The 11,090-nt window shown below is 38.3% G+C and overlaps 1 protein-coding gene across 1 annotated transcript in view; it reads left to right on the forward strand.

The window, feature by feature from the left end:
* The window catches only part of ELL2 (elongation factor for RNA polymerase II 2), a 76,848-nt gene extending 69,211 nt beyond the window's left edge, over positions 1-7,637 (forward strand). The window contains exons 9-12 of the mRNA XM_053586316.1: positions 818-881; positions 4,417-4,588; positions 5,905-5,949; positions 6,049-7,637. Of these exons, the coding sequence (XP_053442291.1) occupies positions 818-881; positions 4,417-4,588; positions 5,905-5,949; positions 6,049-6,165 (398 nt within the window). The 3' untranslated portion in view covers positions 6,166-7,637. The remainder of the gene's footprint in view (positions 1-817; positions 882-4,416; positions 4,589-5,904; positions 5,950-6,048) is intronic.
* The last annotated feature ends 3,453 nt before the right edge of the window (positions 7,638-11,090 follow it).

The raw sequence follows: 11,090 nt of genomic DNA on the forward strand, positions 1-11,090 counted from the left end.
AAGCAGTAAACTGACAAATTAGCAAATGTTCAAGTTTATATGTTCCCCAGCAGATATGGTTAGGGTTTGAGTTGTCATCTTAACTCTACTGTGAATGATAAAAAATTACACTACTAAAAGGTCTAAACATAGCTTCTGGAATGGTCCATTTAAGCAAATGGAATGTTGAGGAATTTACGTCCTTTCACAGTATAGCCTAAGTGACTAGCACTCTTTTTGTCCCAAGGGAGAAATAAAATCTATTTAGTATTATGAGAGCTAGTAATTAGAAGAGTATAAATCAACATTCAATAATACCTTATTTTAAATTACCTTAAACCAATGGGAAAACTCCCTACCCACATCCACCATCTGCATACAGAAAACAGAGGCAATGAAAATGCTGTGACCACAGCAGTCTGCTACCTGATTTTACTGTCTGATTTCCCTTGTTTGAATCTCATGAAAAGTAGATGTTGATGTCAAATTTGTATCTCCCATTGTCTGGCTGCATCTGCCGCCACAATCTTTGAATTGCTGGGCAGATGCCACAACTATTGTTGAAAGAATAGAAGACTGACCTTGGGTTAAGATGGAATTCCTTCATTGTGCAGACACTGCAGTAGGCAGGCGCTTTAAATGCCTGGCGTTGGTTCTGCTGGCGCTGGTCATAGGGCCTCTTTTGTTCATGTGCAATTGTATTCCTTACTCACTGTTGCTTATTGAGATGGGAGAATAGAATTTAAGAAAAGTGTTCCAGATGTTTCTAATCTATTTCACAATTATAGGCATTTGATAACCTTACTGGGTGATGAACGCTTTGAATTTTCTTTCCCAGGAGTTAAAGAGGGTTGCATTGCCTCCACGGAACCGTCAACAATTCAACTCCCAGATTATTTGATGTAAGTTCATATGTCTGCCCATGGAGAGGGCTGTTTAATTTTAGAAAGTTTATGGACTTTTTCCCCATAATTTACAAACCAGTAAGAACTTCCAGATAGAGCATCCTGGAGCCACCCCATTTCTCAGCCTTTCCCGAGGCTTGCCAAGCCCATCCTTGCTGTGTTTGCAGGTCCTGCCTCCCCTGCTCTGAGCTGCATACTCAGGCCTTGGAGTCTAGAGGAGTCGGTCCTTTGTTCCAGGGCCAGGGAAGCATTTGATTATGCATGATTTCGAGGATCTGACTCTTGAAGACTGACAGGCTATCAATGCACAGTTATCTCCGTAGCCCCCTCAAGGGGACATTTTTTACTGACAGAGTGTTTGGACCCCTGCACTTAGTAATACAAAGCAGAGAGAAATTGATTTTGTATTTAAATGAAGTTCTGCCTTCAAATTAATTTTCAGAGGAGAGAACAGTAAAATAGGATCATTTACTTTAGCACTGGTTATAATGTTTTTCTTGTTATGACAACAAGTTGCTAAACACTAAACTGGGGACATTTTTGTAACTGGTTATCACAGAAATTGCAACTTAGAGACATAACTCTAGCTTTTTTAGAGAATAAAAGGCTTTTGTAAAAAGAAAATAATTAAGTTGCAAGAGCCTAGAAAAATTGAGAATGATGGAACAGACAGATCTGACTGCAGATCGTTTTGAAAATGATCCAATATGCAAAATAATGAGAATGTAGAATGAACAGTGGAAGCTGGGCTATAGGAACTTTGTTTTCCCCTATTGGTAGCAACTCATGGTAGACAAAGTTAAGTAGTACTGTTTACCTCTGCTCATTCCCAGAGTAGAGACCTTTTAGATTTAAAACATGTCACTTCTTAATGGTAGTGTGAAAGCTATACTTTTGGGGGAAGGATACAGCCTGAAAGCATATGCTGGTTATCATCTCTTAACTAACAGGAACTCAGAAAACCGTGCTGTGTACTCTTTCATCCAGGGTCGTACATGCATATGATTGTAGAGTTCTGTTGGGGGCTGGGGGGGTGGGGGGAGGGCTTGAAAGGTAGCTGGCATCAGCGTGGTAGTTGTCAGGCAGCCAGGCAGCCAGGACTACCACTGGCTCCACAGCTGAGGGGTCCACCCCTCCAGCTACAAAACACTTCTTAAAAGTCTTCTGGAAGTCGCCCCCCTCAAAAGACAACCACCGTTATAGTGCTGGCACTACTTTGTGATAGATTTTGAATTTCTCTTTCTTATAATATAGTTACATATACTTGATGTATATGACAAAATCAGGTGGTGAGACTAAAGAATAATGCCAAACTTTCCCCCAGGAAGTCAAAGCTGTTACTGTGATTTGCCAAGTTAATTTCTATATTTAAAAGGGTTTTTTTAGGTTAGTAATCTAGGGGGATTGCTGGGTCTGCCTCAGTGCCTCTGTGTGTTTATCCTGTTTCTAGTGCAAAGTCATTGTTGGCTTGATTTATTTAAGCAAAAGCAATTTTTTAACCAAAATTAAGACTTAAATTTTCTAAAAATTGTGGGAAGCAGGAATTTTCAGAAAAATTGCCAAAAATACAGAAATTAAGTTGCCTCTTGAGAAAACCAAAAGGAATGATCAGAATGATGAGAATTCAAATACTTCATAATTAACTGCCGCATTTCTAATTTTTATGTGAGACCAATTTTGTTATTTATAGGTGTGAGTTATCCAAATGGCTTAAATTGTTTTCCCATTACTGCATCAAGAACCAACCGTAAAGAACTGTAACAATTTTTTGTTAAAAATAGTGAAATGCTTTTTGTTAAAATGCCAGTAGAACCAAATAGCCTCTAATATAATAGCTATACAATTGTCGGCCAATTTGTTATTTTTTCCTGAAGAAATTATTACATAAAATACTGAAGGTGTGATTTTGAGAATATGAGATAAGTGTGTAATAGATAAAGTCTGAGTTTCAAGATTGGTATGGACAGCCCTTTTGTTAACCCAGGCTTATCCCCAGGGACCTCTTTTGACCCCCAGACTCCTTCTGTTGTGCAATCAAGACAGTACGTGTCTGGGAAGAACAGCTTCACAGTCTAGCTACTGGCATTCTTTTTACAACTGAGACACCAGGAGGGCAGCTGTACATCTGCATACTGTCACTGTCTCGGTTACACTTAGAAAATTAAACTCCGCCCTGCCATAAGTCAGCATGAATAAAAATATTAATGAGGACACTAAGCTCGCTCACTGCATCTCTTTTCTCACATTCCCTACTAGGCATCGGTGACAAAGCAATTTAAATAAAACTGACAAGATTATGTAAAACCATTTGGAGAGGGCTTACCACTAAGATTTTAGCACACTCGAGTATATCAGTACACCCCCAGGGAACAGCCTGAAGCGCCTGTCGCCTGCCTGAGATTGCTTTGAAATCTCAGTTTTTAATACAAAAAGTCAAGGGGATTTTGGAGTCTATGGCAGGAGCACATAGTGCAAAGAAGCAGACAATTCCCGGATTCACAAACAATAATACTGTTTGTTTTAATGTTAAAATGCTATTTTAATTTACTTACCGTTGAATAAACTGACACTCTAGACAAATGACCTTCCCTTACCAGGACCTCAGGGGTATTCACACTCTAAAGTAAAATATAGATTCATGGTATTTTTTTTTAAATGTAAATTAGACTAACAGTACAACGCTGGCATTCTGTTCAATGCAGTATGACATTTTAAGTGTTTGAAAAGAACTAGGGAGGCGGCACCTGTGGCTCAAGGAGTAGGGCCCCGGTCCCATATGCCGGAGGTGGTGGGTTCAAACCCAGCCCCGGCCAAAAAAAAAAACCATAAAAAAATAAAAAAGAAATTATTTAAAAAAAAAAAGAAAGAAAAGAAAAGAACTAGGGAAATATGCCTTTAGGTCTATCTCTCATTTTCAAAAGTGGTAGACAATTCAAATCATAAATACGAGGAAGGGGATAGAGGGAGCAAGCCTGAGGCACCTGGTTGAAGATTTCTGCTGGTAGCACGCCTGAAGGCCAAGTCAGCCTCTCATAAAGAGCAGCCCAGAGAGCTCTTCGAGGTCAGACCTGAGGGCCTGCACATGTCCTCCTGGCTTCCTGCTGCCCGTCCATGTAACAGACTGACTGGCCTCTGCCATCAGTGCAGTAGAGAACTCTTCTGGATAAAGAAAGTTTCCCTAGTTGCACTTTAATTCCATTGCTACCATATTTTATTCACATTTACTCTCCTTCATTGAAGCTCTTAAGCTGACCTTACCTGAAAGGTGTGGTGTTTGAAGGAGAGACCTAGCAGCAAGCCAGGGGCAAAGCATCATTAAATACTAGTGATATGTGCATGGATATAAGTTTTAAATGTTAGGGTTGTTTTTTACTAAGAGCATTAAATATATACAACTATTAGGTATTTATAATAAAAATTAAAAACTTAAGTAATAAAAATGTCTAAATATTTGGTTTAAATCTCAGATTTGTGCAATCATGTTTGTGGTGTAAGTATGCTACATTTGTCTTTTTTCTTTTTTTCTTGTTAGAAAATATATCTCTATCGTCTCCTATGAGCAACGCCAGAACTACAAGGATGACTTCAATGCTGAGTATGACGAGTACAGAGCTCTGCATGCCAGGATGGAGACTGTAGCTAGGAGATTCATCAAACTCGATGCGCAGAGAAAGCGCCTTTCTCCGGGTTCAAAAGAGTATCAGGTACATGGATTTGCTCCTAGATGGACTGACTTGTTTCTGCCTCTGTATTTTGCCTTCTTTCTTTCCCTGCCCTACCCAATACCACTCATCCCACTGGCCTTTGGAGCAAGTCCTCTGGGCAGTCCAGCCTCACTGCTTTAAGGAAACTAAGTATTTGAAATAGCTCTTGAAAGTAGATTAACACAGTAAGCCTGTATTTCCACCAGTGGAAAAAAATGTTGTGCCACTATAAAATAATATATTGAGAAAAATGCCAAACACTAGATAGGAAAAAGTTGAATCTTGATGTTCATTTAAATATTTGATTAAGACTTTGGTGCTGTACCCCAAAACTGCTGTTTTCAAGGAAAATGTTTTGAATTTTGATTTTAAAGAAACTCCAGTCTGATAGAATAGGGAAGATGTAGACATAGGATGTAAAGGGGGCTTAAAATCACAGAGGTTTAGGGTTTACATGAAAAAAGCTTGGTCCTTGGTTACTTGATTCCACTTTGCCTCAGATTCCCCATCTGTAAGATGGGAGAATCACGGGGATTTTGTGAGGAGTAAATGTAAGTAAGCATTTGTAAATGGCTTACATGCATGCCTGCATACAGTTTTGCTGCCACCTGACCCCCCAGTGACCCCCAAGGCAATTGTCAGTACCCTACACCTTTCAGAAGTGTGCTCATGTGATGTCTTGGGTATGAAGTGCATGTCTGTATTTATACAAGTCAATTCACATACGTACCATCTTACATCAAATCTAATAGGCATGATTATTGGTAATGATAGGTTGTTGTTTATCCTGTCTTCATCAAAAGGGGAAGAAATGGGCCTCTTAAAAGTAATTAAATTCTTAGGATATAATACTATTCTGTTTCTCCCTTTTAAATACATAGTATCAAACTGTCCATATTGTTCTGTACTTTCTTTTTACACCAAACAATATAATGTATCTTAGAGAATTATTTTGTATCAGTACATAAAGTGCTTCCCCGTTTTTTAGTGGTCTCTCTGAATCCTTTGTATAGATTGATGGAAATGTAGGCTTTGTTTACTGTCTTTCGCTACACAAACAGTGCTGCAGTAAATAACCTTGTGTATGCTGATTTCACTCAGGGGCAAGTATATCTGTAGGATAAGCAGAATTGCTAAGTCAGTTTTGCATTTGCTGCTTTGATAGCTATTGCCAAATTGCCTTCCATAAAAAGATTGTTCTAAGTTACATTCCCACCATCAGTATTTCCTACACCCTTGCTGAATGTATATTTGCTGTTTGTTTTGCCCCCCTCAAAAAGTTGTTCTCTTCTGATTTCTAATTTTTAATTTTGTAGAATGTTCATGAAGAAGTCTTACAAGAATATAAGAAGATCAAACAGGTAGACATTATCACTGTCAGTTTTCTGACCTGTTGTTGAGAAGGGTTATAAATTGTGCAACCTAATTCCTCGTTGTTGTTTTTTTCTTTTCATCTGCAGTCTAGTCCCAATTACCACGAAGAAAAGTACAGATGCGAATATCTTCATAACAAGCTGGCTCACATCAAAAGACTAATAGGTGAATTTGACCAACAGCAAGCAGGGTTGTGGCACTAGAGCTCTGCTGGAACCAGAAGATGTGAATAAACTTAAGCTTATTTATTTAAAATTCCAAATGAGTTATTCTAGATTCTAAAAAGATGAAACTTTGCCTGTTAAAAGTTTCAGTGTTAGTAAACTTGAGTTCCTTTTTTTTTCTTTTCCATTTTACTTTGCTTCCCTGCATTTCAAAGCTGCTTTTTCTGGTCCTTTTTCTCCCCCTCAAGACTTGTGTTTGTTAATAGAAAATAATTTTTAGGTAGTGGGATCCAATGTCTATACTTCAAATCAATTGTTTTTCCTCAAAAAGTTGTGTTTGTCATTATAAATGATTTTTTAGATATTGGGGATCCATTGTTCACACTTAAAAGTTGTGTGTGTTTAAGAAAAAGTAACATGCAAGGCAAAATGCTTTTGGATAAACATAAGCCTCTTTTCTGACCTTTCTTAATGCGAACTCTTTGCCTTAAATGGTAGAATATTTAGAAATTTGCACAAAATACAAAAAAAAAATTAAAACATTGTCTTGGAGGGTTAAAAAACAAAAAGGTATCTGAGTATGTATATGTGTACAGAGTTACATACACATATGTATTTACAGACTGGCTTGATCTAGAACATTAAATCTACCCTGCAAGTTAACCCCCCATTGCAATGGTTGCCTTAAGGTGTTTGCTAGTTATGTACATAGTGTGGTTAATCCTTAGCTACACTGCTTCCCACTTGATTAGTGTAACGGGAAGTATACCGTGGCCTACCAGCGTCTGAAAGTGTGCTCAGCCTGTTTGCGTGCAGAGGTGGTGTGGATGTGAGCGTGTGTGAAGGAAAAAAAGCTGCTACTCTCAGTAGGCCAAACGCTCAGGTTAAACAACTGACGAGTGTTACTGTAGGGGTTTTTTTTTTTTCTGTCAAACTGCTACTTTTGTGGAAGACAAAAGCATTTCCATTTCAACTGTTTGTCAGCTTTATTAATGTTGGGAAAAAATTAATATCTTATGAAAATGAAACAGATCTATAGTTTTGGGACAAAATTATAAAACTAATTGTGTAGGTAACCTATTTATATACTGCTATAAAGTATTTTTTGAAGAGAGATATGCAAAGAAGCTATTACCTACATGAGATGTATATTTAAAGATTTTTTTTTTTCTTCCTGGGCACCAGGAATATAAAGAAGAGTGGATATATTTAACATAACATACTGTGATTCATCAAACAGCACAAACTTTCATTTCATGGAGTTTATCTGTTGGCGTTGATTTACACTATCATTTGTTTTATCATGTGGGAACATAAGTTATATGGTCAAAAAGACAAGGATCTTAAACTAATGTTGATTCAAGTTGTGTTGTCTTATTGTATTGTCTTTTCAAAGTGCTGCCAGTTGAAAAGGGAAGCATTATGTTTACAAATCTGTTTTGAAATGTTTGCCAAAATTTTGGTCGTGTCTTTAATAAAGATATTTGTCTTGAGCATCCACAAAAATAAATAAATAGTGTTGTTGTGTATCACTGTAAACCAGAGAATTTTGATATCTAGAAAATAGGAGAGAGCGTGTCGATCAACTTTTCTCCGAGAAGTTTTTCTTAAACATTAACTGGAAAGATTAGATACTACATTAGAAGTATACACAAGTGTGCAGATCATACAAAACAGGAGACAAGACCCTTTTGCACTACGACATTGTACATACCAGTGTAAGGTTACTGCAGAAATTTTATTTCTGTCTCACATGGACCTCACATAGGGAATTCTGTTTATTTCATCAGTGAGATCCCTGGTGCTCTTCCCTTTACCTCATAATTGGTACAGTCATTAAATGTTAATTTCTTTCAACCTTTCAGTTGAACAAGGAAAAGGAAACTGGGGTTAAATTTGGTCTTCATATTATTATGATAGAGTCTCCTGAGGAGTTATTTCTATAGGTAATGACTTACTCCTTACATATCTTGCCCTTTTAATCAAAGATTAGGTACTGCTGCTTGCTGTGAGCAATGTTTCTCAAAAGCAAGGTGCTTTGGACCACTTGCATCACTCAAATTAGACTCTGGATGGGGCCCACCAGGTATCTGAATGTCACAGGTTTCCTACAGTGACCTTTACAAACTGAAGTATGAGAACTATTGCCTTAGCTATGACTCTAAACTTTTAAGTCTCCAAATCTTAAATCTTACATTGAAAGTTAACTGTTGCCTTTTTTTTTTTTTTAAACTCATTGCTATCAGCAGGTATGAATCACTTTACCTGCTGCATGATCTGAGGTGGTCAGTTGTTTCACTACCAACTGTTACGTCTGAACCTGTTTATAAGCAAGCCTCCCAGGTGGTTAACCCATCTCCACATCAGCACATCTTCTGGTTGATGAGTTGGGTAGGAGTGGAAGCTGCAGATGCTTAGTGGAGTCCACCCATGTACTCCCTTAGACTTGACCATGTACCAGTAAAAGCCTTAATTTAGATCTTTTTGTAGATGTTGGATAGATCTTACAAAATGTGTATCTGTCTGTTGCAAGTTTGACAGTTAATAAATCTCTGAATCTACTTTTACCCAAGGTTGCATATTTTTTGAAGATGGACATGAACCCATTCAAATATTTATAATCATATTTCATCCCCTACTGCAAGATTTTTACATTCTTGCAAATGATTGCTGTAGGAATGGTGGTTATTTGGATCTTTCTTTTTTTTTTTTTTTTTGGTTTTTGGAAGAATGGTAGGTATACAAATTTTCAAGATTAGAGAATGAGTTGTATTGTTCTTTCCATCACATTTCATCTAAAATAATTTGAAGGACTTTTGAAGATTTTTAATGATACCCTTAACTCCAGACTGAATGAGCTATTGACTTAAAATAAACTAAAAGAATATTAACTCAATGTGTACTTTTTTAAAAAGTGGGTATTTCAACTCTTGCCTTATTTATTTCCTTTGGAACACTGGAAAGTTCTCGTCTGTTCTCGGAAGCTAAGCAGGGTCGGGCCTGGTTAGTACTTGGAAGGGAGATCACTGGAAAGTTAACTTTGAGCTCTGTAGTAAAGGATTTTTAATACTTGCTCTCACAAAAGTAATCGGTGTGGTCAGTTTGTATTCCATGCAACAATTATGAAAATTCAATATTTTCTTTCCTTTCTCATTGATCTTATAACCTTTGTAGGGGTTTTCTCTTCCCTTAAAGTGTTTGACCTTGTTATGTAAAGCAAATGCATGCTTGCCTGTTAGAAGCAAGTCACTGACATGGGGTTTATGCTCAAATGGCCCATCAGTTCAGACACTGTGTGGGAGCCTTCCACTTCCCATTCCTGCACACTTGGCTTCTGAACTTCGGCTGAAACTCTTGAACCAGTTCTTTCTCTTTCCAGCAATATGAGTGTCCAGTCACATATGCTTGGTATATGCCTTTACTACTTCTCAAGTTCTATAGTTTATTACTTACCCAAGTGTTACTAAATCTTTTCTTGTGTGTACTGGATGAGGAAAAACTGTAGCCTGCCCTTTGAGAGGAAGATTGTGAGAAAAGATATTGACGGACACTACTAAATGATGGCCACAAAAGATGTTATCAATGTTAACATTATTTGTAACCTGAAAATTGAACAAGGCTGTGAAGCTCATTTCAAATTATTTTGAAGGGTTAAAATATATATATACATATACATATAAAATACGTATATGTATATATATTTTATATGTATGTATACTGTTTCTCAGCTGTCCCACCCAAATCATCTTAGAACTCTCAAAGGTAAAATGTCATAGGGGCTGTTTGGTTCTCAATGAGTTCAGCTGTGGTGGCCCACGTTCACCAATTTCAGTTCAATAAAAATGTTAACGTTGCAATTCTGGTACCTGTTTTTCCTTTTTTTTTTTTTTTTTTTTTTTGCAGTTTTTGGCCGGGGCTAGGTTTGAACCCACCACCTCCAGCATATGGGGCCAGTGCCCTACCCCTTTTGAGCCACAGGCGCCACCCCTTGTTTTTCCTTTATCATTTCAAAGCTCTTAACTTTGTTTTAAAAGGCAAAAAATAGCCCCATGACCAAGTGTCCACTGGGACAGGGATACTACTTGGTGACTCCAGGAAGTGGGCCAGGAGGCATACCTTAGTGTACGACATGCCCTCTGGAGGCACTGTCTGCTGGAGGAGCAACAATCATACTTAGCATTTATGGAGGGGTTTTCTACTCGTTACCCGATTTTTTGCATGCACTGTCCCATTTTTCCTCAGCACCTGTTGTCTCCACTTCACAGGTGAGTAAACTGAGACAGAGAGAAGAAACTTGTGCGTTGCACAGCTACTAGATGGCAGAGCCCGGGAAGCCAGACGCCAGCACCTGTGCTTTGCACCAGCTCACACTGCCCTCCTTATTTATATAGGATGGGACTTCTCTTCCCAAAGTGATGATTTTAGTGGCACCACACTTGTGATTCCAAAGAGTCTTGAATATGGAAGTCAAGATAGTGTCTGGTAAATTATTCTCAGTGAGTTGGCTTGTCAGTCATGACAGAATATATTTGAAGCAAACCCAAGTTCCTTTTGGGGAAAAGATTGTTCCTCCTCTGCTCCTGTACTTTTTTTTCTTTTTTTTGCAGTTTTTGGGTGGGGCTGGGTTTGAACCCGCCACCTCCGGTATATGGGGCCGGTGCCCTACTCCTTTGAGCCACAGGCGCCGCCCTCCATGGTATTTGAAAGTGGGCAGTGCAGCTGGAGGTAAGAGAAGGGGCACAGCTTTGCAACCCTGTCATTTTCTCCTACCCTGTTTCCCCGAAAATAATCTGCCTTATTTTAAGGTGTGCTCCCAAAGACGTGCTAGGTCTTATTTTCAGGGGACGTCTTATCTTTCCTATAAGTAGGTCTTATTTTCGGAGGATGTCTTATTTTCGGGAAAACAGGGTAGTAAAAGCCTATCTCAGGAACAGATTCCATCTGAATGAGATATAAGGACATTC

The sequence above is a fragment of the Nycticebus coucang genome, chromosome 1 (assembly GCF_027406575.1).
Source record: "Nycticebus coucang isolate mNycCou1 chromosome 1, mNycCou1.pri, whole genome shotgun sequence".
NCBI lineage: Eukaryota > Metazoa > Chordata > Mammalia > Primates > Lorisidae > Nycticebus > Nycticebus coucang.